Source organism: Excalfactoria chinensis, chromosome 1, assembly GCF_039878825.1.
Source record: "Excalfactoria chinensis isolate bCotChi1 chromosome 1, bCotChi1.hap2, whole genome shotgun sequence".
Taxonomy (NCBI): domain Eukaryota; kingdom Metazoa; phylum Chordata; class Aves; order Galliformes; family Phasianidae; genus Excalfactoria; species Excalfactoria chinensis.
This window is the reverse complement of record NC_092825.1, coordinates 14,859,219-14,886,777: the sequence shown is the minus strand read 5'-3', so window position 1 is coordinate 14,886,777 and position 27,559 is coordinate 14,859,219. Positions and strand designations below refer to the sequence as shown.

The following is a 27,559-nucleotide window of genomic DNA, read 5'->3' as shown; positions in this document are numbered from 1 at the left end:
ATACTGTGTCCAGTTCTGGGCTCCCCAGTACAAAAAAGACAGGGATCTCTTGGAAACAGTCCAGCGGATGGCCACAAAGATGGTGAAGGGCCTGGAGCATCTCCCCTATGAGGAGAGACTAAGTGAACTGGGTCTGTTTAGCCTTGAGAAAAGAAAGCTGAGAGGGGATTTGATCCAGGTTTATAAATACCTGAGGTGTGGGAGCCATTGTGGCGAGCCTGGTCTCTTTTCAGTAGTGTGTGGGGACAGGACTAGGGGAAATGGGCTGAAACTTCAGCACAGGAAGTTCCACACGAATGTACACAAAAACTTCTTTATGGTGAGGGTAACAGAGCACTGGAACAGGCTGCCCAGGGAGGTGGTGGAGTCTCCTTCTCTGGAGATATTCAAGACCCGCCTGGACGCCTACCTGTGTGATGTGGTGTAGGGAACCTGCTTTGGCAGGGGGGTTGGACTCGATGATCTCTAGAAGTCCCTTCCAACCCCTACAGTTCTGTGATTCTGTGATTCTATGAACACTTACTCATGAAAATACTGCTTTCTTGCAGAGCAGTGCTATCTGAATCAGCCTCTACCTGAATGGATGACAATTTTCCTGAATGTTCCATCCCATCTCACGACAATGATCTAATTGCAGCTTTTCATGACCACATGCCTGCTTAACAATATTCTTTGGCCTTCAAGCCTTGTGCTTCATTCAGCTACTACTACCATACTGATAGATGCCATAGAACCTGAAGTAGGCAGCTGCTGAATGCAGCAGTGTCTTAACTGTCACAGATTAGACAGAAGTATAACATCTGAAAACATTAGCTGCCTTTCAGCTACTTCCAGCACACAAGCTCTATAGTAGTGATTGTGCAAAACTGCAGCTTTTAAGAAGAGTGGATGTCAAAAGCAACTGAGAAGCCAACACCATTACTCATTTCCAAGTATCTACTCAATATCACAAATGGAAATATTAATAATGCATGTACTTTAATTAAATTCATTAGACACTTAATAGCTACTGCCAGGAGCTTGATTTTGTCTGAATTAAAAAGATAAGCTGCTTCTTACCAAAACACCTAATACAAAAGTCTCATCAGACTGATACAATAAAAAAGTCCTCTTCAGACCTTTTCTACTTCCATCCATCAACTGATTTTTACAGAAATAGAATAACAGTGATGACAGAGTATAGCTTTGCTAAATTCTGATCAGAATGTGGAACCGTAACTGAGTTGAGAAGAACTTTATTAGCTCCAAGAAAAATATTTTCCTAATAACATAATTGTTCTAAAGATGCTAAGATGGCTCAATGGATATAGCTTCCTTAATACATAAATTTCTCTCAGGACACTGAACCAAGGGAAGGTGTTTGATTCAAATCTTCTCAAAATGCTGAAAATCAAAACACTCTGAACAGCAGAACAGTCAAGTTGAAGTCTGTACTAATGATCAGTTTTCACATTTGTACCACTGATTAAAGACTGTAACGTGAATCAAAAGACTTGTGTGAGAATGGCAGCATGCCTGCAGAGCTGTTGTAATTTTTTTTATCAAGGTTCCCTAGAGGATAACACTGATGCTCTAACTCCCATCTCCGAAAACCACAAGTTCTGACTAGAACCAGAAGAGCCTTGTCCAATTAGTGGACAGCAACACACATACTACTCTCCAGTGCAGCTGTACCATACACTGATCACTGATGCCAGTCTGACAGGGAGACTCTTGAGGTTTGCTGCCTCCCAGGAGCCAAGATCCAGAACACTGCCAAGAGAGTGCCAGTCCACTATTGCTCCTTCATGTGGGCAAGACTGATACTGGGAAGTGGAACTCTGTCAGATTCAAAGAACACAAGAAAGCCCCAGGAGAGTAAGTGAAGAACACTGGTGTCCAAGTTGTCTTCTGTTCAGTTTTGCTAATCGAAGAAAAGAGGAAAGCCAAAACTAGACATATAACACATATCAACTCCTGACTACATGGCTGTTGACAGTGTGAGGGTTTGGAGTTTTATTACAAGGGGACTTTCTGTGAAGATTATAAACTATTAGAAAGGGATGGCATCCACCTGACTAGAAGAGGCAGGGCAATCTTCAGCAGCAGGCTGGCTAACCTAGTGAGGTGGACTTAAACTTGCCTAGAACATACTTCCGTTGGAAATCAGGATGGCAAGCTGTATGTTCAAACATCAGTTTAAGTCAGTATGACTGTTTTAATAGCTCAGACATCATTTAAGCTGCAAATCAGCTTCGCTCAGTTCCCAGCTACAGCCTGACTGCGAGTACAGGACACAGAAACCTTAGCAGAAACTTGAAGTAACCTAAAATCCCAGTCCTACTGAAACAACCCAAGCCCTGTATCTTGCATTAGATTCCTAAACACACATCAGAACTTTCAGAAACATTTTACAACTGATCTTATTAATGCCGCCATGAAAGTGCCTACATAAGTTATAAAGAATAGCAGCTTAAAAATATAGTAAAACAACAACAACAACAAAAAGCAGTAAGGAAACAACCATCGAATAAAAAGCTACATTCTCTGGCTTCAGGACGAATGTTATCAACAAAATGAAATAAACAAATATTTAGCAAAATAGCAACTCAAGCAATTCAGCCTCTAGAAAATTAGAAGAGAGATCAAATAGAATATTGTCTACCCAATCTATGAATATCTATGAATATCTATGAATAAAAATAATAATAGATGCATATCAAAATATAATAACTGTATCTGTTCTTCAGCTTCCTAATATTTTTCAAATTAAACTGATTTTCTCTATATTATTTTGTTTATACCAGTGAAGACTAGTCGGAACTTCAGTTTATTATGTTGCAAAAAACCCAAATTACTCTGAGCTTTTAGGCTGTAAAATGTGAGTAGAATATACCTCTGTTGGAAAGCAGGACGTCAAGCTATAAGTTCAAACATCAGTTTAAGCCAGTACAAGTACTTTAATAACTCACACATCATTTAAGCTACAAATACAGCTTCTTTCATTTTCTAGCTAAAATGCTTTTTACACATCTCACAGACTGGTTTGGGTTGGAAGGGATTCTCTAGTTCTACTCCTCCTCCTATAGGCAGAGACACCTTCCATTTAACCAGGTTGCTCAAAGCCCGGTCATCCACAGTTACTTTGTATATTTTGCTGGTCCTTGACTTCCAACTCCCCAAAGTTACTATGATGGACATTACTGCTCATCTCATATTGTTTTAGATTTTTATTTTTATTTTTTTCATAAAAGTTATTACCCAGGCCACTGCTGAAAACTGACCATTATACAATCTCTGCTATATCTGCCCTGAAACTCATCATTTACTAACAGAGTTTGTAGCTCATTCCAAAGTGGATACAGTACAGTGCTACTATCAAAAATGTGCTCTATCACTATGCATTCCAAAAGGAGCTGTGAAAGAAAGCAATCAGCACACCTGCAGTTCTAGCTAAGATTTACACAGTCAAGAGACTCCCAGAGCCATGTGGAAACTGCTTGTCTAGATGCAGGAACAGGTTCTGGGACAGAAATAGTGGTGTTAAATAACTAAACAATTCCAGAAGTTCCACAATTCTCAAAGCAAGCTCCATGCTACTGAGATGGATTGTGGGCATCTTACAAGAAACTACATTTGGTCACATAATATTGTGGCAGTATTCTATCAAGAACATTTCTACAACTGTTTGTTTTTTTTCCCTGTTATCTCAATGGCTAGTCCTAGAAGGCTGTGAAAAGCCACTACAACCCTGGAATCTTGCTATTAACCAAATTAATACTCATTTACGAAAAACAACAGATGCTGCTACTATAGAAATAAGTGTGAAGTTAAGAGGTTACCATGTTACTTGCTCACTGAGAGCCTACAGGGATTCAAGCACCAGATTTCAGTTCCCATAAAACGCTACAGGGCAGGTGACAAAAATAATTAATTTAAGTAGTAGCTAGAAATACGTAAAAGAGAAAAGAAGAAAAATGATCTTCCTATAGATAGATACATGTATATACCACAATCATACAGGCAGTTAGTCTATGCTTAAATATTTAATTTCAAAAAGTAGCAAGGCGTAATGCAACAGAAATGTATTTCAAAGTGCATTTTTATAGAAGTTTCAAAAAGTATTTCATTATGAAAATGTTTGTTGTTTTTTTTTTAATATAGCAGATGCTGAATTACATAAAAATAAAACAGCTATAATCCACTACTTTAAGATAATTTGTCCTGAAACATTAAACTGAACTTAAAACATACTCAAGAACAACTTCGCTCTATCTCCAATCTACGCTTTAACAAAGTATCACTAAAGAACATTCATTATACCTTTCAGAAAAGACAGACTGATTTATTTTCCTTCTAACACGCCACTTTTCTGCAGGTTTGATAAGTAACTACAAAGAAAGAAGAAATTTAGTTGGAAGAAAACAACTTTATTAATAGACAGGAAGACAATCAGAAAAGGACTCTATCATTTTGTTAGAAGGTATTATATAACAACACCACTTTTTTTTTCACCTACATTTACTAAAGGATATTTGGAAGATGTAGTTTATATTGGGTTGACCCTATTTATTATTTTATAAATGAGTTTCATGTAATCTGATCTCCATTTATGCAACAAAAGGAAAATGGTAGACTGTTGAGGACATCTGGCTGTGTTTATCCATAAATTTTGCAAAAGAGATAAAACAACTCAACTGATGGTATTTAAACCTAGAAGCAGGAAACCACAAGCACTCCCTATCTATTATATGTTTCCACTCTAAAACAAACTATGTCTTTCTTCCCAGAGTGCAAGAAAACCTGCTTTATAGCTTTTTATATCTTATTCGGCTTATTCTAGGTATTACAATTTCCTAAGTCACTACATAAAACTTGCTTTTTCAATACTGTTTATTCTGTTTCATAAAAGTTCCATTACAAACAAATTCAGAGCAAATGCAGGTTGGAGGCATCATTTTCATTTATTACTTTTCATAATATCTTTTCCTCTCAAAAGTATAAACATAATCTCCAGAATTAGTGTCATTGTTCTCAAAGACAGATGAAGGACAAAAAAAATCACAGCACACAGAGTCTAATCATTGTCATCTATCAACAACAGAAGACACACTGAAATTATACAATGCAGCGTACAGTAATCACATGGATATTTAAGATGATCCAATTTAAGAGTAAGACTATGAAAGCTTGGAGGTTTGGTAAGGTACTTTTTCAGTTTGAGTGAGTTACATTTCTTTAACAAACAGACACCAGGAGGTCCAGGGAATCCCTCCAGAGAAAAACAGAGATCCCTTCAGAGCTTCCCTTATGACAAATTGATGACACCTAGGAAGGAAAGGTTCCAGTGATGACAGAGAAGAGTAGAAGAAAAATTATGAGAAAGAACTTAGGGATTGTGCCAGCTGGAGCCAGAAAGACCAATGAGATGCACAGGAAACAAAGAAATTGATTAAATAAATCTTGTGGAGGCAAAAGAGGACTCTGATGAGCTAGCTAGTACTCAGAAAGACATTAATGGAACAGTTACTGCAGGGTCTGGTGTTGGATCACAAACATTATTTTGAAATACATCTAACAATCATTCTTGTACATTAATATTTTCTTTATGGTGCAACACACATGCAAAATGATCTCGGCTTGCACTGAAGAGTTTCTTTTCACTGATGTACTTCAAGTGCACTACACTATTTGTCAATGCAAAGTCAAACCTGAAAGAAGACCTGTCCCAGAAATACACACTGAATAGAGGCAAAGTTGACCACAAATTCCTTTGACTTCTCTCTTAATTTGTCATAAAATTCTGTTTAATATCTCCTATTTTATAAAACCCAGACTTCAGATAATTTTAAGAGATTTTTTTCAGTGCTTTCAAACGAATGAGGACTGTTAATTCACCTCTCCCTTCTGAGCATCCAGTAACCTTTTTAAGGTAGTACAGGCAGGTAAGACCTGCCCTTTTTCTCACAACAGAATTCTTACAAAGGTTTTGTATCTTCTATTTCTATCACCACTTAGAAGGACTGTAGAAAAGGAAATGACAGTAAGGCTGGGTATTTAACATTTATACATGCTCTCTGCAAGAAAAGACAATCAGAAAACTGAAGTATTTTAGTTCCAAAAAAGTTCAGCCAAACTAAACCATGGAAGAGTCTGTGATTTTATCTCAGCCATCTGCTCATTTTATAAGCAAAGAATGTTTGATATACTGGAATAAATTCAAAGTCTTCAATCTGTCTCCTGTCTAAGAAAAAGGAAGATACTGCAGTTTAAAATTGGAGAAAATGTGATTTCCATTATTTCCTGAAGTATTAAAACACTTCTTGAGTCCAGACTGAGACGGAACATTATGACCAATTTTTATTTATTCTGGTATCCAAAACTAAGTAAATACAACAATTGCAATTCCTACTATGACTTAATATAAATTGAATCATTCACAGAGCTTGGTAAACATTTATCATACAGTTCTTAGCATACTGAAGTCAGACACACATCACCACCTTCCCTCTAAGAGAACAGGCCATAGCTAATTCATAATTATTAGCACATACTTTTGTTATTCATTCTCTGCTAGAAAGCCTGGACATACACAATTGCTAGTCCAGCCTCCTGCAGTAATAGTATTCATCAGTAATCTTCTTGTGAGCCTTTACAATGGCCCTACTACTTGACTTCAATCAGCTGTAAAGCTCCTTTATTCTGTTATCACATCAGCGTGAGGGAATGAATGCCAAGGATTGAATGCCCTCCTAAAGGAGTACAGTCCTGCAGTTAGCATAGCAATGAGCTCCATCTGACACTGCTGAACGCATTCTTTCACACTCTCCCTCTTGCAGAAGAGTGCAAGCAAGACAAAAATAAATAAGCGCTTGTGCAAACGCTAAAAAACATACCTACAGAATAATGTACTAAATAGAGCATGCAACAGGTTAATAAAGCATTTAAAGTTGATATAAACAATACAATTAATAATAGAGGTTGCCGACAGCAGTTGCATTCCATTCGTCAGAAGAAAGGAAAGGGCGGAATAATTATTTTACTGGTGAGAAAGATTCAGAATTTCAATACAGTATGTCTCATCTATTAATAGTGCTCATCTATTACTGTACATTTCTTATTAAACTCTTTTAATGTTACTGATGCAAGAATCTCAGCACAGAATTGCTCTTGCTCATTACCATAAAGGGAAGAAAACAAGAGATACAGTCAAAAAATTAATGTCAGTGTTCTAAGCAGAATCTGTTGGTAGCTCAGTCTGTCTCCTCTGTACTGTTAGTGTTGTGCATATTGCTTTATCAGAAACACGGGGTTTAGCCCGGTGTGAAATCTCTGCTTTTATGCATCCAGAATCTAGACTACTGCATCTACAAAGCTATCAGACTGCACAGGCAGGATACTGACTTGTCATTCATAATTTAACATCACTTTTTAATGCTGACTAGGACAAATGTTTTGATGCTTTTAATTCTTTAATTTAAAATACACCATGACAGAAATCTGTGCTTTAACAGGAAGAACATAAGTGCATTTTTCTAGCTTGAGTATGTTGGTGATTTTCAGTAATAAAAACACAATAATGTATTTCAGGAAAATGTACATTTCAATGGCTAGTTAGAACAAAAAGCGTTTTCTAATGAGCTATAAAACAGTATTTTTCCTCTAAAAGTTATTTCTATGACTTCTTTCTTTTAAATTTCGATAATTTGCTTTCATAACAGTGCTGAGAAATCACAATCTTGTATAGCTCTTTCCAGATAAGAAAAGTGGCTGAATACCACAAAGACATTATGAAGTTCAGCAAACAGCGTCTGCTAAACACCTAATTTTTATTTAGCCAGAAGCAGATAATATCGATAAGCACTACATCCTGCAGTCTGTTTTAGAGCGAACAGGAATACAGTGAAATCTCTCTGCCATAAAATATCTAGCGGCATCAAACTCCTATCCAAAGAAGCAATCTTGGTGTTCCTTCTTAGTGATAAAGGATTAATGTGGCAAGTGAATTGGGCTTCTGAACACTGCTCATAGAATGTGAACTGACATCTCAGCATTGTGGAGTGACTCAGCTGATGACATTGCCTTCAGGAGATACATTGATCCAGTGACATAAACAGCAAATTTTCCTGTAGGAATGTTTTAAATGACTTTTTATTCTGTATTTTTAAGTCATTCTTGTGAAAAGATCAAAACTCAGGAGCAGAGCCTTCCCTGGTCTACGTACATAGCTAAAATTATTGTGTCTGGAGATATCCTTTTCTATGTAATCTACGTAGAGAACTCTCAGACAAGGAAAAGAAAGAAGACATCAAAAGAAGTTACAAAAAGGATCTTCTTTTTTTTTTTTTTTTTTTTTTTTTTTTTTTAGTGAGTAACTAGAACATTAACTAATATATGAATTGTACACCTACAAACAAATATTAGAACATGAAGGCAGTTAATGTGAACCACATCACAGGTGAAAATGGACCTCAACAGAAACGACCACGTCCAATGAGGCTCAGAGTCCTCTCAGTGATCTGAGACCCACAGCTCACAGTGTTTAAGTAAATAACATGACCCCAAACAACCAGGTTCTGCCAAAAGCACACTCCAGGAAGACACATTCTTGCTGAACTAAAGTCTAGTCAGCACTGTTGATATGCTGTTTTTACACAACATCAATAAACTCCTGGACATCAATTTCAGTGCTAATGTAGTTAACCATGTGCTTTAGTCAAGAATTCTTCAGGATGCACAATACCACATGTACTCAACAACTTCATACTTCCAAATCACTAACTAAATACAAAGAGTTTTCTGAATACACCAGTATTTATTTGCATTCCTGTAACCAGTGAAGGACAAAAAGGATTGAAGTGAAAAATACAATACGGTGCTGGTAAGTAAAATATTTAATGAAGGTTCAACTCCAGAAGGACTACTTTTCTACTCATACCAGCAGACCTTTTGGAAATAAAACCATGACAAAAAATAAGAGCAATAATTTGATGATAAAATAAAGAGAGGGAATAGCTTAAATGATACAAATATAAACTTAAATAACTCTTAAAAAAAAAAAAAAAAAAAATTTCATTACATTTTAATATCAAAATGAGGAAGTTAAAAGTTACCTTTACAGAAACTAAATTTTACTAAAATAAAAGCACCTATGCATAATTCTACCTCCCTATGATTTTAATGACCTACACATGGCAATATGATAAAGAAGCTAATAATGCAGTATCTAATTTTTCACAAAAGAACTGACTAGAATAAATTCAATACTGTTTTAAAGAAGAAATTCTTCTCTAGGAGGCTCTTGAGGCCCAGAGAAGCTGTGGATGTGCCACCCTGGAAGTACTCAAGGCTGGGCTGGAGGGGGCTTTGGGCAACCTGGTCTGGTAGGAGGTGTTCCTTTTTATGGCAGGAGCGCTGGAAGCAGACAGTCTTTAAGGCCCCTTCCAAATCAAGCCATTCTATGGTCCTGTGACTCAAAAAGAAAGTTCTTTAGGGAAAGAAAAAAGTGTTAACATGACCGTTTTATTTAAACACTTGTCATGTTTTTATGGTTTTTCATTGGTACTCCGCATCATAACACCATGCAGTGCACTGGGAGTTGAATGCTGCAGTTCTACGGACTGTCAATATACTTTATGAGTTCTGGTCTCTTGGTCTCAAAAGAGAAGGCTGAACTACAGCTCCCAGAAGACTTCAATTAATCCAAGATCCAGGTTATGTTTTACCCAAGTCCTGGGTTATGTTACTGTTCCCAGAAAAAAAAAAACATTCTTAACTTTTATCAATTCTGTATCTCAATCCTCTTCTGTACACGGAACCATAACCATCAAAATTAAGCTTCTTTTATTTGCTTTTCTGACATTTTCATAGAAGCATCATAACTTCAAGTTCTTGTTCCCAGGCGGCAACATTGAGTTCATGGCAAGTGATTAAGTTCAAAAATAGGATTTCCCTTTTCTCCTCAAATCTTCGTCACTTTACACTTGCATGAATGGAAATTTCAAGTGTCATTTTGTCCCTGTTACTCTCAGAGCATCTTCTTGCATCACAAATTCACTTCCATGCTTATTCTGAATAACCTGTGATCAACTGCAAGCTTTTTTACAGCATTATTCCCTTTCTTTTCCTGATCGCTTGTGAAGATACTAAATAACTACATGTTAACAACTAAATATATAACATTTATGTAACAGAAATACAGATAGAGCATACAGGAACAATTCACAGATGTCTTCTGATGACTTCAGCATCGTTCCTCAAGTTAGAAACTAAATGTTAATATAAACGCTTTCCACTTTTTACTCTAGAAAATTATAATCTTCAGTTGAGATCCAAAATAAAGGAAAACAGAATAGAATCTCTATGAGCATTTGAAAGCAACCCAATTACTCTACTACATATATAATTAAAGACTAAGTTCCTTCACAATGGAAAAAACAAAACAAAACACAATACTGGGTAACCCACAGATAGTTCTGCTACAGTCAGTCTCCAAACAGAATTACCTCAGTGTTTCCTATGCTGTTATTATTTTCTAGATCTTTCAAAATATGAAAGTTTACTGCAATTCTTACCAAACACCCATTAATAAAAACTCAGATGTAGTCAGTAGAAAAATGCCTCATACCAAAAATAAGTAGTTTATAATGGACCTCTTAATCTGCAGGCTGAAAGATAATCACACAGCTAGATAAAGTGGATCTTGTATTAATCACTACCATTTATCTATTCTTTAAAAAAAAGAGAGTAAGAAAATTTCCTTAACAGAAATTCAATATTTAAAAAAAAAAAAAAAAAATCTACAAAAAATTAGCACATTAGGTCTTTTAAAGTATCAGCTATACATTAACAAACTGCATTTTAAGTTTTGTTGATGAGCAACTGGTAGGGTATGGGTTTTCCTTTCTCATATAAGCTTACCCTTCTCATTTCTAAATCCTTTTCATTTTGACTCATCTGTGCTTACTTTCTGCTGAGGAAAGGGCATAAAAAGGCTTACTGGTTCAAACACTTAACGGATTTATGAAGAAGAATGTTGTAAGAAGGATTGCTTTGACAGCTTGATTAGATTAGCACAATCAATCAGTTTCAACAACATACGTTGTCCTTAGAAATACTGGCACTACAGCTTCCTTAGTGGATGCTACAGCACTTGAACTGAAAAGCATTAATACAAAATCTTTCCAATGCAAATTTTGATGGAAAAAGAACTGAAGTATACTGAATAAGGGTGATGGCATTTACAAACACATTCATCTCACCAAAAGAATAAATTAGCAAAAATGAAGCATAACCACCTGCATGTTTTTTTAGATAAGATGCATTTATGTTTTTAAAAAGTACAAGGAATCTGTAACTAGTTTATAAATGGAAAATAACTTCACAATTTTCCTCCACACAAATGCCTTAAAGTACTTTGAATACCTGATGGTATCATAAAAACCAGATAAAAAACATCACTACATCCATCAAAAGATGAGATTTTTGTCCTTGTTGATAGCAAGTGTTTAAAGGCAAATCAATTTAAGATGCCAAATTATGAGAATAAAGATGAGGAATAGTTTCGGTTTGGGTTTGTGTCTTACTTCACACTTGATTTGGCTTGGATTTTGCTTCAGACTAGATTCAATTGTAATCCCTCAATGCAGTGTTCCCATCATTTGGGATTCAAACTACCCAAGTTTCAAACTACCCAAGGCATTGTCTTTGAATTGCATGTCTTCATTAGGAGACAATATGGTCGAAATCCTTGTACTCCAAAAGTAATGCCTCCTACTTTTATTATGTTGGCCAAAAATGTCAGAGGTAGATGTTGGTATTATGGCAGGAAGAGGTTGAACTTTTCTTACCAGTATTCCAGTACATTTTGTTGCTGTGCAACAGATGGCAGCAGAGGGCGTGTCTGACAAAATGGCATCCAGCATGGAAATGCATATGAACCAAAGATGCAGCACTGAATTCCTCCATGCAGAAAGAAAAAATTGCACCCACTGACTTTCACTGACACTTGCTGGACGTTTACGGAGACTGAGCAGTTGATGTGAGTGCAGTGAGACAGTGGGTGGTGCATTAAAGCAGTGGAAACTGCAAGAACGGGTCACCTCCACTGCTGCAGGCATTTTTGAGTGTGACATGCAGGCTCTTGTTCATTGCTGGCAAAAATGTACAGCTAATGGTGGTAGCTACATTAAAAAATAGTGTTTTGTAACCGAGAATTCGTTGCATCAGTGTTATTTTACTCTTCCTATTGTAGTAGCCCTTATGCAAATAAACAGGAAGCATTACTTTTGGAGCAACTTTTCATTTAAAGAAAAGTCACAGGATCACAAGTCATCCTCAAATTATGTTCCTAAAAGCATTTTTAGCAACCTCTGTCAACACACATGAATACCAACTTGTGCTACTGGCAATGCACAGTCCAACTTCTATCTTAACACATGAACTCTAAGCTTCGTATTTCTCAAGCATGACAGTTAATATGTACTAAGAACCTTATTCCATTTTAACAATAAAATTTATTTCATCCAAAGTAATAAAACCTTTTTTTAAAAAAACTATCTTGTGGAAATAAATAAATAAATATGTCATTAATCCACCCCCTTCCAATTTGTACCGAAATCTGTCTTCCTTCTATCATCACTACCGCTGCGGCTTTCAAAACCAGCAGATGTTGAGTCACTGTCTTTACAATATGTGGCACCTACAACAGCAATTTTTAATTTATTCATAAACTACGTGATTGTTTACAAAATCATGAAAACAACTATCACAGAACAGCAATTACGCCAAAGTTGTGATTCAGACATTTTATTTTATCTTGAGAGCTATACACAGCTTTATTTTGTTTTTTAGGCTCACTGGAAGATATTACTACCCTACAGAACATCGTTGATGACAATTGAGTTATCTGAAATGAATCTTACTCACTGCCTCTCATATGCAAGTTTCTTCACTGCTTTAATATGCGCACAGCAAAAACGTGCAGCCAACAATGTTGTGTATAGGAAAGAAATGAATGTTCTTCCATAGACATACCTTTCCAAGTAGATAAACAGAATAGGCAAGATTTTTTTAAAAAGCTTAGAGATACCAGAAACAAATTAATTCATTTAAAATGAGCTGATACTACTAGTAATTACTGATTTGTTCAGTATCAGAATAGTCACAAAGATGAAGAAATATTTCACAACCTGTACTTTTGAGTGTACATTCTACATTCTGTTCATAGATCTGAATCGTCAGAAGGACAACTTACTTTTTGAACCAGTGTGAAACTGCAAATGTAGAATTTTTTTGTGTTCTTTTCAAGTGTATCCTAATTAGTAAATTTAGTGAGAGAATGCATACTCAATAAAGCTCAGATGACAGATAAAATTGGACTTAATTTGAAAACTACTATTCATATCTGATGGTACATTAGCATTATTTTAGAACTTCGTCATATTCAGTGACACACTGTAGCATATTTCGGATTATTTCATTTTCACATACAAAAATATAAATCCCAATTAGGCAAAAAACATCCAAAATTCAGCACAGATTTACACTCACTTTGAAATAGTGGGGTGGGCTTTTTTGTTTTATTTTTATTCTTTTATTAATCATTAATTCTTGAAACACAGGATAGAATAATAAAATCATAAAGGTCAATAGACCGCTAAGATCATCTAGTCCAATCCTCCACCTCCCACCAATGAGCCATATCCCTTCCTTAAACACTGCCAGGGACAGTGATTCCACCACCTCATCGGACATAGCCTTTTCCAGTGCCTCACCACTCTTGCTGAGAAAAAATCCTTCCTAGTATCCAACCTGAAACTCCCCTGGCAAAATCTCAGGTCATTACCTCTCATCCCATCGACGTTACTTGGAAGGAGAGGCCAACTCCCCACCTTGCCACAACCTCTTTTCAGGCAGTTGTAGAGAGCAACAAGGTTTCCACTGAGCTTCCTCTTTTCCAGACTGAACCATCCCAGTTCTTTCAAGTTTCTCCTTATCAGATCTGTGAAGGGTCTGGACAGCTTTTTTGCCCTTCTCTGGATGATCACCTCCCTGCTCCTGCTGGCTGCGCTATTTCTGATACAAATCAGAATGACATTGGATTTTTTGGCTACCTGGGCACACTGCTGGTTCATGTTCAGTTGGTTGATATCTAACATCCTCCGATCTTTTTCCTCCACACAGCTTTTTAGCCACTCTGCCCACAACCTCTAACACGGCAAGGAGTTGTTGTTGTCTTGAACTTCATAACATCGGCCTCAGCCCAGCTATGCAGCCTATCTAGATCCCCCTGACAGGCTTTCCATGCTGTGTGTTCACACTCAAGATCATCTATTCTGTAATCTTCCCTGGCACCGAGGTCAGGCTGGCAGGCCTGCAGTTCACTGGATCCTTCTTACAATTCTTAGAGATGGAAGTCACATTAGCAAGTCTCCAGTTACCCAGTGCCTCTCCAGCTGACCGGGACCACTGATAAATGGCAGAAAGCAGCCTGGCAGTCACCTCTGCCAGCTCCCTTAGCACCATTGGGTGTATCCCATCTAGCTCAAGTGAGGGACGAAACAAACTGGAATAACCATTCTATCTGATTTAAAGAAATGCACGCTCTTCACATTAGAAAATCATACTCTTCATATTAGGTAAGAGCTGTTATTGTTTGTGGTTTTGTTTTTAATTGGGAAGTAGAAAGTAGCTTGGAGAATGCAAGATAAAAAATATGATGAACACAAAAAATCCAGCACAGGATCTACTAGGAAAAGTTACAAAGTAAGAAAACTAGGTGCTTTGATAAAGAAAAGGAAAAAGAAAGAATTCTTGGTATCAGTAATTGCCATCAGCTATCTTGGGAGAACTGTCATACAGGCACTGTGAAACACATATCTTAACGAAGGGAGTCAGGTCAGAAATAAAAAAAAATAGTGGATATGCATATCATCAGCATAAAGCTGACAGTGAAGCTATAAGGAAAGCCTCAGATCACCCATGAATACGATGGAGAAGTTAAAAAAAAAAAGGGGGGGGGGAGGGGGGAAGGAGGGAGAGCCAACAAACCCTGTGAGACTGGAAGAAAGGGCAGAAAAGCTCGCAGCATAGACAGTCAAGGGCAATCCAAGTGGCAGAGCAAACCACAAGACTGTCATTTATCAGGAAAACAAGAAAGGCCAGAATAATAAGGAAGAAGCAGTCATTACAAGGAGCAAGAGCGTAGCAGAGACAAAGAAGAAAGAAGATAAGGACTTAATATTTCAGGTAGTTCTAATAGTGTTGTGCATTCCAGAAATAAACAGTAATTATATATTTCAAAATCCCACCACGGGTACCCATGCTATTATAAATAAACTATTTTTACTGGATGTTACTGTATTTGTGAAGTACTGGTTTGTCATTTCTTACAGAAAGTTGCATTTGAGTGCAGGTAATACACCTTACATAGAGCAAAGGATTTTAAAAGTATTTTGAAAGCTTAACAGATTTTCTGAGCTGGCTGCTGAAAAGCTTTGTAACTTGAAATATTCTGCTTCCAGGCAGAGCAGGTTAATCTATAATCTATATACTTCAACCCACTATCGTCAGTGTAGTCTAATGTTCTGTCATCTGTAGCTGATTAATACACTAACACATACTAATTATTTTACATACGGCAGTGAGGCTGCCTGTTTTGTAAACTGGCATCAACCATAGATTCATTTCTGAATTTCACAACCCTATTTTATAGTAATTTATTTTGTTCCTTACCTGCACAGAGTTCTGCTATTCAGAAATTTATCATGCACAACAATACAAATCATATCCTGTACTATTTCAAATTACGTTGTTCATTTTCCGATGTAACAAAATGCCCACACTTCTGTTCAGTCCTTCATAAACACTTTAATTTGATTTAAAATTCCCAAGTTTTACTCAATTTTGAAACATCAGACAGTCCTATGTTAAGGCGGGCTACACCAACTATACATCAGCTAAGGATGCTTTAATAAACTTAAATAAGGAACCAGAGAACCGTGCAATGTGTTTATATTATTTCACAGTTGTTCAGGTTTTAACAACAACCCATTAGAAACAAAAGGGGGAAAAAATGAAATGTTGATCACTGTTTAGCTCCTAGTTTAGCTTCTAGAAACGTTAGTACCTACCTACTGCAGCTAGGTACCAACACTATCATCATAGTATCATAGTATCTTGCGAGTTGGAAGGGACCTTAGAGATCATCGAGTCCAACTCCCGGGTTTCGAGCCCTCTGTGTAGCGAAGTGGCACTTCTACCCCTGCGCCACAGGGGGGATTCGAACCCGGGCCCTCCAGTGCCGCAGGCAGGAGCTTAAACCACTGCGCCACTGGGGGCACTGACTAGGTACTAACATCAAAATCTTGAGAAAACTATTGGGGTTACTGTTTTAAAATGCTGAACAACTTGTAACAAGTGTTAAAGCAAAGAAGTAGAGCTGAGCAAAGAGATGGCTCTGGGGAAAGAAGTTCCATTCCCTGCTACAGGACATGTGCAAAGTTCCTTTTGCAGTCTGGATTCTTCCCCTGGGAGTTCTGAATTACTTACACAGCACCTATTGAAGAGAGTCCCTGCATCCAATACAAAAAGGTAAGTACAAATAGAATCATAGAATTTGCTGGGTTGAAAAGGACCACAATGATAATTCAGTTTCAACCCCCTGCTATGTGCAGGGTTGCCAACCACCAGACCAGGCTGCCCAGAGCCACATCCAGCCTGGCCTTCAATGCCTCCAGGGATGGGGCATCCACAACCTCCTTGGGCAACCTGTTCCAGTGCACCACCACCCTCTGTGTGAAAAACTTCCTCCTAATCTCCAACCTAAACCTCTTCTGTCTCAGTTTAAAACCATTCCCCCTTGTCCTAGTACTATCCACCCTCGTAAGCAACCATTCTCCTTCCTGTTTATATGCTCCCTTCAAGTATTGGAAGGCCAACAGAATGTAACAGAATTGTGCCCATGAACTCTCATGTTTAAAGAGCATAAAGGGTACCAGTGAAAGCCCAGAACCACTGAGCTTAAAGAAGTTTCAGGTAACAATGCTTGGAATGGAATTAGAGTGATTGTCTTTATTTATTTATTAATTTATTTATTCTTATCGGTACCTAATAGCAGAAAGGGTAAAACAGAAAATCATAACTTAAACTGAATCAACTCTAGTTGAAAACCCTGCAATTAAATTTGCAATTTTTTTTTTCCTATTTTTCTCTTGTTTTGCAGAAAGCAAAGCTTACACTGACTGTTTTGTTGTTTTTTTGTTTGTTTGTTTTTTTCAAATGCATTTAAGGTCTAGCAGTGCATTTCTTTTTAAAGCAAGCAGTAAAAGGAAGCTTCCTAACTTCTGTAAGGACACGTGGCTGCAAAAACCACACAGCTGACAGCACTCGTCAGACTGGATCTGTGCTTTTTCATGCTTCATCAAAGGTACTTTTCATCAGCAGTGAGCGAGTTTAATACAAACAAAGCCCCTGAAGACAAACTTGCTGCTACCTATTACTAAAGCCGTTATTTGGCTTACAGAATTGCCATTTTGCATAGGAAAAAAATGAAGAAGCCTCTGAATGTCACATACCAGTTTCACACTGGTGAGCTGGCATTTAGAAAAGCTACAGAATGTTAAACAGACACTGGAGGAATTTCATTGAAGTAAGCCATGTATAACATAAAGAGAGCAGGTTATAACACTCCTCTTAATGCAGCCCAGTATACTGTAGGTTTGTGGGTTTTTTTGCTGTGAAGGTGCCTTGCTGACTCCTGGTCAGCCTGGTGTGCACCAGCACTGCAAACTCTTTCTCAGCAAAGTTGCATTCCAACTCACCAGACCCCAGCATGTTCAGGTGCCTGAGCTATTACTCTCCAGATGCAGCACTTTGAATTTCCACTTGCTGAACTTCATGAGATCCCTCTACATACCACTGTCAGGTTTGTCAACTTCCCTTTCCATGGCAGCCCAAGCTGTGGCATATCAGCCATGCCTTCTCATTTAGTATCACCCATGAACTGAGTTCTGCTCACTAGAGTCACAATTGCCTTGTCTGTAAGCGGATGTTGTGCAACTTATCACAAACCCTTGGGCCCAACTGTTCAGTTAATCTTTAAATGCACCTCACTCCTCACTAGCCACTTACATAACCCACATTCATCAGCTTGTCTACTGCAGGTTGTTCCAAAAGTAATGCCTCCTACTCATTTCCATGGAAACTACAATAGAGTGCAATTACACTGTCTAATAGGGCAAATTCTTAGCTACTAAGCACTGCTTTTCAACCGTCACCAAAATTAATTCTGCATTTTTGCCAGTGATGAACAAGAGCCTGCATGTCACGCACATAAAACTCCATAAACGGGCAGATTTCTTCCACATGGTTGAATACAGTTCCATTCCAGGCACCATTTTGTCTGACTGTCCCTCTGCTGCCATGTGTCTCACAGAGACAAAATCTAACAGAATACTGGTGGGCAGGTTAAACCATACCACCAGTTGCTTTCATCTTGTCCGACAAGCTAGATATCTCTCTGTAGACCACTACCAGATGAGTAAACCACGAGCATGAAAAGGGGTTATTTAAAGAACTACAAATCCTGTGAAAATAGATGAGCCAGAAGCTTTTATTATCACTCACAGCCACACTCTCAAATCCTGACTTTTCTTATTCATATAAATAAAAATATTCAGTCTTAGCTGTATTTTATTGACAAAAGACATTTTATGCTCTCTCCCAAATGTGCCTTAATTTTTTCAGTTTGATTTATTTTAACATGATTTTTTTCAGACTTTTTAAATAAAAAATACTACTAAAATTCTCCTACAGAAAAAGAAAAACTACTTCAAAGTAGGAAGGAAGAAAAACAAACTATTTTCTAGACTACATCTAACATTTGATTATCATCCAGTAAAATTCATCAAGATCCCGATCAATAGATCACTTTAAAGTACATGCTTAATTACCTAAATTCATTACTTGCTCAAATGAAGTCAATGAAATTACTCATATCCTTTAAGTTACACAGAAGAGAAAATACTCCATCTTATCCATTTTGCATGTGCAATTAACTTCTGTTTAGCCACAGAAAAATTGCCATCTATTTCAATAGCACCAGAGGCTGTCTTAGGAAGTTGAATGAAGAAAAAAGTGAATGGTTCTCTATGTATATCTGGGGGTTTAACTAAGCTGCACACAGCTGTTTGCTCATTCCCACTCTGTCAATAGGATGGGGGAGAAAATAAAAAATAGAAGAACAACCAACAAAGCAGAATTCATGGGTTGAGATAAAAAATATTTGCTAAGACAGAAAAGTAAGATGGAAAAAAAGTACTAATAAATATATATATACACACACACAGACATACGTATAGATTTATATACATACATATACATACAGACACAAAATGTGATGAAACTCAGCGAGCTTCCCTTTTTTAGATTAAATATTTGCAAACATGATATATGTTTAAGCTACACAGGTAATGAAGATCCAGTCAATACAATCAATGGAGCCTAAAAAGAGATTTAGTTGATCAGCTACTCTAAGCCATAGGAAAGCATTCCCTAAGCTTCCCTGTCTTTATTCACTACATCTTCCTGAACTAACATGGAATCTTTGATACATGATACGGCACTACACACACAAGAAGTAAGATACCGATTTTTTTACTTCCACGTGTCAAACTAAACTCCACCTTTACTATTACTGGACAGGCTGGAGAAGTGGACCAATGTGAATCTAATGAGATTCAACAAGGCCAAGTGCAAGGCATTTATACAGATTGAGGGAAGAACTACATGAGAGCAGCCCTGCAGAGAAGGACTTGGGGGTCTCGGTAAATGAGAAGCTGAACATGAGCCAGCAGTGTGCACTTGCAGCCTGGAAGGCCAACTGTGTTCTGGACTGCATTAAAAAAGGGGTGGCCAGCAGGAAAAGGGAGGTGATTGTCCCCCTCTACTCAGCTCTTGTGAGACCCCATCCACAGTACTGTGTACTGGGGGCCCAGCAGAGAAAAGGCATGGAGCTCTTGGAATGGGTCCAGAGGAGGGCCGCTAAGTTGACCAGAGGGCTGGAGCACCTCTTCTGTGAGGAAAGGTTGAGGGAACTGGGCTCTGGGAAGACCTCATTATGGCCTTCCAGTATTTGATGAAAATATCAGAATGTACAGCAAGATGGTGGATCTGTTTAATTTGTTTGTTTGAGGAGACTGGGAGCCTTGTCTCCCAATAAAAATTAAAATTAAATAGGAATTAATAAACTAGACCTTGATAATAAACAAGAAGACCAATTGTATACAAGCATAATAGTAATTCTACAAATAGCATTTAGATTTTTTTCCTTCCTAGGAGAAAATCAGAGAACTTATATAAATATGAATGAGTGCTTTTTAAGGTCAGAAAAATAGGTACTCAAAAGCATATAACCTTTATGTATGTTCATATCTGTACAAAAAGTTGTGCTCATAGTTGAAGATAAACTTTTTCTGACTAACATTCTTACCTTCTTGTCTGTCAGTTTTATGTTACTTCAGATTGCAGTTAGCAGAAGATAAACAATAAGAGGTCACTGACTTCAGTGTTATGCCACTGGAATATAATTGCCTGCCAAAATAAAGTCTTAATGAGCACAATTCTTGTCAATGGGAAGTTGCCTTGGCAACATAGTTGTCCTGGCAGATAACAATCCATGTGGTGTAAGGCAATGAGAGTCAGTTGGCTGACAAAAACTGAAAAAGTAAAAAAAAAAAAAAAAAAAAAAAAAAAAAAGAAAGAAAAAAAACAACAACAACAAAAAAACACTTCACAATTGCTAAGGCTGAAGAGGAGCTATAAGCATCAGGAGACTAATGTCATAAGGGAACATACTAACTGGAACACAGAAGGAGAGTTAGAGTAAGGATGTTTTGTTTGGAAAGAAAATATTTAGATTGCAAACCTTATAACTACACGCCCTTTTATGTTTAGCATCCAAGAACTAATTTTAATTACATCTTTAGAATTACTTTTAAAGAAGATAATGTGAACAGGTGCTCTTGAATTACAGTGAAGATATGGACAATTGCAGCTCAGTTCAGGAGAGAGCAGAACAGTGAATTCCAGTTCTAAGGTAGGAAGATGGTGAAAACAAACACCATGCCTTATATCGAACAAGGGATGTCAGAATCAAAGGGGAAAGCATAACTTGATCATAGGCTCCAGAGTCCTCTTATGATTCTGAATCCAAGAGATTATCTCACAGTATATTTCATGCGGACAAGAAGTCATTACCAAGTTAAGCAGTATTTTACCTTTATTTCCTATGAAAATTAAACTTTCACATTTGCATTTTATGTCCAAGCAGGAAAGGTTATGTTCCACCATGTCTATCTCTCCTATTTCAGAAACATTTAACCCACTGGTCAGCTTCAATCAAATTGACAAATGTCTATAAAACTTAAATACACGATCCTACCTGTGAATAAGTAATTGGACATTAAATATTCACATGTCCAAATCTTTTCAACAATTTCACTTAGCTAGACTCTGACACTGACTGCTGTGGAACAAGACAGAAAGAGGACGTGAATTAAAGAAAAAATAAAATACAAGCAATGAAAGAGCAAAAATAACAGTAAGATTAGTATTACTCAGTAAATTACTGAACGATCTTGAAAATGAACAGTTCGGTAGAGAAACAAAATTATTGAGGATAGTCTCAATCCTAAGAAATACATCTAGCTACAAAATGTTGCAGAGAGCTATCATGCCACTGACCAGTAAAACGGATGAACTACTTTGTTTTTTAAACTGTAACATTAGATGTCTATATTTAAAGAAAGTCCCTCCCACCCTCCAACAAAAGCTATGAATTAGTTGCATAAGTGATACAAAGATGCAAAGGTGAAAAAAAGCAAAAGTACATTACCATGCCAGTCAGCTGAAGTCCAGCCTGGGACACATGACAATAAAAATGAGCATCAAGTAGGAAGGAGAGAAAATAAACTTCTATCTCTCCTTGTATAAGAAATGTATGTAAATGGCTACTCGAGTACTTCCAATATTTGGTCTAATGAAGACACGCGTTTTTCAGAAAACTTAAATAATATTTATTTTGAAGACTGAAAGCATCAGACTCTTGGACAAAGAAGAAATAATTAGTTCCAAGAAGGATAAAAATATGCTTTTCTGGATCACTTGTAGGACTTCTGAAAAAAGGCATAAACTACATCGCAGTAGGTGCCAGCACCAATGGCCGCTCCCTGTTCATCAGGATGTAGCATGAGAAGTTCATTATCTACCAAGAAAGGAAATCCTGATTGTTTTCTCTTGCACTGACTCTGGCACTCATCAGATCCCTTACTGGCTAACAGAAAGATAACTTACATTATGAAGAAGCAAGGGAATACAAGAACTGGCAGAGAAACTTAATTCAGCACAAAGACAGTAAATTAGCTGGCTAATAGTATCAACACTGGTATTCTGTGATATTGTTTGCCTTTTTCCTATGCCTTTCATAAATCTTTCAACTATTTTACATTTTATAGAATCACATAGAATTGTTGGAATTGAAAGGGACCTCAAAGCCCATCTGTTCCAACCCCCTGCCATGGGCTGGCTGCCACTGACCACATCAGGCTGCCCCATCCAACCTGGCCTTGAACACTTCCACAGATGGGGGAATTCACAGCTTCTCTGGGCATCCTTTTCTTTGTGAAAAACTTAGAATCACTGAATCACCAAGGCTGGAATAGACCTCCAGGATCATCTAGTCCAACCATCCATCTACCACCAATATTTCCCTCTGGACATTGTTTTACATGATGTTACTAAGTGCTTTTATTTGCATTTATTCTTCGTGGTTTCAGGTAAGCCTTAAGATATCCTGGTAACACTAAGGCATTCCTCGCAAAACAATACAGTAAAGCTTCAAACTAGGACCCCTCGTGAGTTGTAAATAGCACCCACTTCACTCACCTGTTTTGCAATGTATTCAAAGACTACAAGAATTAAATTTCAGCTTCATCGGCCTTCTAGAGAGCTGGCTACACAGCAGTCAGCAATATGGTACTAAATAAAAAGGCTCCCCTGCAGGATTAAGTATTAGGCTGTACACTTGAAATCTATACTTTCAAATGGCACTTGCCACAGTATATTTGAAACTGAAAACTAATATACTACTTCAGCTTTCCTTTTTTTGCATTCACATTTCGTTGCTTTTTTGTTGCTGTTGTTATTTTGTTGCTGTTTTTCTCAAACAATTTCAGATCCACATAAATTTTAATACCCAGCCGACACAGAAGTCTGAGTAAGTTTCTAAAAGTGTTTCTCAAGCAAATTATGTACTCCTACAGACTTATTTACACAGAGAAATCACTGCAGGAATGACAGCACAGAAAGGTAATTTGTGTAAGAACATCAGGCCAGAAGACCAACAGTATAATGAAAAATAGTACTACCTCATCTCAAGGAGCAGTCGGTACAACATTACATTATCAAATATCAGGAGAATTTAATGGCATCGTTAAGAGTTTTCCTTCAAGTTCCCAACTGCCCAGAAATCTGATGTTGTTCTCAACTCAATATTTAAGCATAGATTTTTTTAAAAAGACAAGATTTTTCCCGAATAGTTAAAATTTAACTCTGTACTACTTCACAACTTGACACTTGTACTGCTACTTCTAGGAAAGGATGAGGGATTTAGAATGGATGTTAGCACTCTAATGACTTTTTGCACTTGAGAGAAATGTACACAGAGATATAAATACAGTAGATCTTAAAAGTGCCACAAGGACAACACAGATTTTATGAAAGAAAATCAACCTAAATAAAAATTTGATGCAAACTTCTATAAAATGTCTTTAATTAAATGAAGGTTAGCCTTGGAGACTTTGAGAGAAAACCTAACCTTTTAAAATATCTGTTTAGTGTTGAACAGCATAGATGTAAAGCATATAGATATACCCCTTACAACAAGATTCCAATGCAGAATGCTGTGTCATTTAAGTCAGGGTTAACTCATTGTTTCAAATACGAGAACAAATCTCTAAATCAGTGTCAGTAACTGCTGCCACCCCCAAAAAAGAGCAAACATAAAACTAACATGGACAACCCCTGAATTATTCAGCCACCACACTAGCTTTATGCCAAAAAAAAAAGGGTGGTGAAACACAGAATAAAAAAGCAAGAGATAATAAAAATATAAATCTGAGGTATTACATTACACTATTGGCCTGTGAAAACTTTCACATCTGACAAAGTCTATGGCCATCCATATAATGCAGTACTATAGATTTAAAATGTGAGTTCATTACTTCACAAGCAATATTACTTTCGAAAATATATACAAAAATATTTCAAGCATTTATTTTAAAAACAAAACTAAACAGAAAACACAGTCCAAATCAAGTAAAGAAAGGTATAATTCACTCTCATTAAAATGCAATTTGAGTTAAAGAATAAGTAAAACAAAATATTTACAGCTAAGAAGCTCTTGCAACACATTCTTTGTAAGCAGCATGCATAATGTCCTTAATTTTCCTATTTTACAAAGTTCTGCTTCAGAAGACAGTGATAAATTTTAGTGGATTTCAGAGACACAGCTACAGAATACCAGAGCATTTAGTTAACAGAGGATTTGGCAACCTTTCCAGTTCCCTCCGCCTTTACACTTTAACCAGATCAACCACAAGTATTTTGGATTGTATGTCCAATGACTTACTTCACAGAGCATAACAAATGACTGATGAATCCTAAATTAAACTAGACAAAATATGATACCAGATAGAGAACCTTTATTACCATTTTAACCAAGACAGATCTGGATAGCACTTAAGTGCCTGATCCTACTCTCAAAACACTGCAAAGAACTGCAAAGAATACAGAGTGACATAGCATGATTCTAATCATTCCAGATTCCAATAGTTACCTATCACACCGGAAAATATGCAACAGAAAACTCTTCAATGTGCTGCCGTTCCTCTGAAACCTTCTGATGTAGTTCATGGGAAAACTAGGCCTACTCTGAGAATGTCCAAGTTGTAATTTAAACTGGAAACATCAATATTTATTCCATATTTTCTCTGAAAAAAATATACAGCTCAGTGAGACTAGCCATTAGTCTAGCTATGATACTAAGAGGGGAAGAGCAAGAAAAAAAAAGGCTACCTTCTGTTAAAACAACAGTGGGATTCTCCTATAATGAAAGGCCACTGCTCACTGTTGTCCTGGATGTCCTCATGAAGTGGGGGAGCCAGCATGGAAACCCAGTACAGACTCAATGGAACCAGGCAGTCTATCCTACCCAGACACCTCTCCCAGTGGCAGTGCCCCTCACCTCTGCCAAAAGTTTAACATTTAATTAAATAATTAAAAGAATTAAAAACTAGAACCAGAGCTGCTGGAACACTAAGAAACAGAATCACAGAATGACCTGGGTTGGAAGGGACATCAAGGATAATGAAGTTCCAAACCCCCTGCCTGGCAGGGCCACCAAACTTCCAGATTTACTAGATCAGGTTGCCCAGGGTCCAACCTGGCCTTAAACACCTCCAAGGACGGGGCATCCACAACCTCCCTGGGCAGCCCGTTCCAGGACCTCACCACTATCCTAGTAAAGAACTTCCCCCTGACATCCAACCTAAATCTTCCCTCCTTCAACTTGGATCCATTTCCCCTAGTCCTGCTATTGTCAGCCCTTTCAAAGAGTTTACTCCCCTCCTGGGTGTAGGTTCCCTTCAGGTAGTGAAAGGCTGCAATGAGGTCACCCCGCAGCCTTCTTTTCTCCAGGTTGAACAAGCCCAGCTCCCTCATCCTGTCTTCATAGGGGAGGTGCTCCAGTCCCCTAATCATCTTTGTCACTCTCCTCTGGAACCTTTCCAACAGCTCCACATCCTTCTTTTACTGAGGGCTCCATACCTGGACACAATACTCCAGATGGGGCCTCACAAGAGCAGAGTACAGAGGGAGAATCACTTCTCTGTCCCTGCTGGCCACCCCTCTCCTGATGGAGCCCAGGATACTGTTTGCCTTCCAAGCTGCAAGAGCACTCTGCTGGCTCATGTTAAGTTTCTCGCCCTTCGGTATCCCCAGGTCCTTCTCTGTCAAGCTGTTCTCAAGGATCACTCCTCCCAGTCTGTACAGATGCCTGGAGTTCTTCCGGCCCAAGTGCAAAACCTTGCACTTTGCTATGTTGAACGTCATTAGGCTCACCCGGGCCCAGCTTTCAAGTCTGGAGAGGTCCCTCTGAATGGCATCCCTTCCTCCCTCCGTATCAACCGCACCACTCAGCTTGGTGTCATCAGTAAACTTGCTGAGGGTGCACTCAATTCCATCATCGATGTCATTGATAAAGACGTTAAAAAGCACCGGTCCCAAGACAGACCCCTGGGGGACACCACTCGTTACCAGCCTCCACCCAGACGTAGAGCCATTGACCACCACCGTCTGTCTGCAGCCTTTCAACCAATTTCAGAACTAAGAACAGACTAACAGTTTTTCACTAATACCAATTATTTCACTTGACATTTGAATAAGAAAGTACTGAGGTAACAAGGGGTACATTTTAGTACTACAAATTGTTATGATACAAAGTGCTTGGTTTTTTTTAAGGGCAATATGACTGAAAACTTTTAATGTTTCTAAACAGTAACAATCACTGAACACTCTCTTATCATAACTCTAAATCAAAAGGTTCAAGAAGAATAACACAGAAACACACAGTCAGAGTTATGGAAGTGTAATAAAGCACTTACTTGGTATGTGTCCCATAATCTGATGGTACATCGTAAAGGGACTTCTCTCATCAGTAAGTTATTCATCCATCGGAAAGCAAATTGCAAATATTTCACCTCATGCTGATCCAAGTGTCTGTGAACTTGTTCTGAAGACAGAATAAACCAACATTTTACTGAATCTTTTCTGAAGTCCTAAACTATCAAAAGCAGTATCTGAAAAGTTAAATAATTCTCTGATACCGAATAGATTAAAATGTGGTGATGTGTGCAAATAAATACATAAAATTACAAACAGAAACACGAGAAGCAACTACTTATACAGTACACTGGACTTATTTTTCTTCTTTTGGATGACTTAAACAATGGTTCACAAGGAAATAACAAGGAAGAAAAAAGTTTAAAAGTCAGAGCTTCTCAGTATACAAAAAACAATCTAGAAATTTATAAAATGAAATGAATATGTAGATATATATCCACTAATTTCTTAGATCAAAAATTATTTGGGGAAGGACTACAAGCAACAAGATTTGCAAATAATGTAAAGGTTTCCAAATTAAAACATTGGTAACAAGAAGAAGAAAATAACAAACTGCCAAAGAAGTATAAGAGAGCATAAGCAAAGGCTGTATTCACTTGAAACAGGAAGATGAGATTAATGCATGCAAAACAGAGAGAGCAAATTTAAACAAATTGTAGCTTAAACAATTTCTTAACATCGAATAAATACAAATTTTTGAACAGTGCATATCAATGTATCAAAGCTTTCTAAAGAACTACTCAAGTATACAATATTTATTCTGGTGTCTTCTCTATTTGAGAGCAGAGGTAATCTCTTGCATGGGTTATTTCTATCTTTAATAGAACTAATCTGCTATTTT

The 27,559-nt window shown here is 37.5% G+C and overlaps 1 protein-coding gene across 1 annotated transcript in view; it reads right to left on the bottom strand.

Moving 5' to 3' along the window:
* TBC1D22A (TBC1 domain family member 22A) overlaps positions 1-27,559 on the bottom strand; it is a 152,643-nt gene that overhangs the window by 46,691 nt on the left and 78,393 nt on the right. Inside the window, exon 11 of the mRNA XM_072357216.1 lies at positions 26,700-26,827. Within this exon, the coding sequence (XP_072213317.1) occupies positions 26,700-26,827 (128 nt within the window). The remainder of the gene's footprint in view (positions 1-26,699; positions 26,828-27,559) is intronic.